Source organism: Priapulus caudatus, unplaced genomic scaffold (assembly GCF_000485595.1).
Source record: "Priapulus caudatus unplaced genomic scaffold, Priapulus_caudatus-5.0.1 Scaffold419, whole genome shotgun sequence".
Lineage (NCBI taxonomy): Eukaryota > Metazoa > Priapulida > Priapulimorpha > Priapulimorphida > Priapulidae > Priapulus > Priapulus caudatus.
In genome coordinates this window covers 176,413-177,520 of record NW_014577480.1, presented here as the reverse complement: position 1 = coordinate 177,520, position 1,108 = coordinate 176,413, and the positions used below count along the sequence as shown (strand labels likewise).

The window sequence follows — 1,108 nt, the reverse complement described above, 5'->3', positions numbered from 1 at the left end:
ATAGATAGATAGATAGATAGATAGATAGATAGATAGATAGATAGATAGATAGATAGATAGATAAATAGGTAATATAGACATATTATTACACGCGTTGTGCGCGCTGCTTGCACGTTTACTATAACATAGTCACTGCTGAACAATGCTGGTGGTATCTAATTGAATATCTTGTCAGGTAGTAATAGATTATAGCGCTTAGAATTGGCTAGTTAAAACCTGCGACGCATCCATCCATCACGATCATGCGATCTGCCAGCCAGTAATTTGTTATATCATACCCACTTTACGGGAGATGCTGCGGAAAGTGTTACGCAGTAGAACAGAAGCGCGAGCAGTGAAGTAAAACGTCGGATAGGTTTAATGGTTGGCGGCGTAATAGGTAAATATCTGCAACGCTAAATGATTTCTGCCCTGATGCGGATATACGCCAACGCGATGCATTCATTATGCAGCGACGGGAGTTATAATGAATTTTTAATTATAATAAAATGCTTTTTATTGAAATGCAGTAGGAAACGTTTTGCTCGGCTGTTGTTACGGGCGCGTACGAGGGGTTGTGAATAAATTTAAAAGCGTGTACGCACCTGTGAATCTGTGTGCATGCGTGTGCGTGCGTGTATGCGTGCGTGCATACTTGTGTCTGCATCTGTGAAAGCGTGTGCGTGTATGTGCGCGCGTGTATGCATGTGCATGCGCGTATGCGTGTGGGCATAATTGTGTCTACATATGTATAGATGCATGTGTGCGTGTGCGTGCGCGAATGCGTGCGTGCGTGTGTTAATCAGTAACTCACTAACCGCTATAGGTGGCAGGGTTCGCAGCGATATTATCCCAAATAATATTAGTTTTTTCATTTAAGTTTTTATTTATTTCAGTTCAAGTACAAGCGGCGACTGTACAAGGCGCTACACATGGACGAAAAGCAACTCAAACAGCTGCATACTAAGGTTCGTACTCGCCGCCGCGGGCTTTCTCACATTTGTTGCCAGTTCTACTATTCTCTTGTCTGTGCTTCACCATTTGTGGGTAGCTGCTGTTTGTGTGTCCCCCTCTCTCTCGCTCACGCTCTCTCTCTCTCTCACTCTCTCTCTCTCTCTCTCTCTCTCTC

General features: G+C 43.9%; 1 protein-coding gene across 1 annotated transcript in view; it reads left to right on the top strand.

The window, feature by feature from the left end:
* LOC106810206 (SH3 and multiple ankyrin repeat domains protein 3-like) overlaps positions 1 to 1,108 on the top strand; it is a 36,040-nt gene that overhangs the window by 15,709 nt on the left and 19,223 nt on the right. Inside the window, exon 3 of the mRNA XM_014813489.1 lies at positions 876 to 947. Within this exon, the coding sequence (XP_014668975.1) occupies positions 876 to 947 (72 nt within the window). The remainder of the gene's footprint in view (positions 1 to 875; positions 948 to 1,108) is intronic.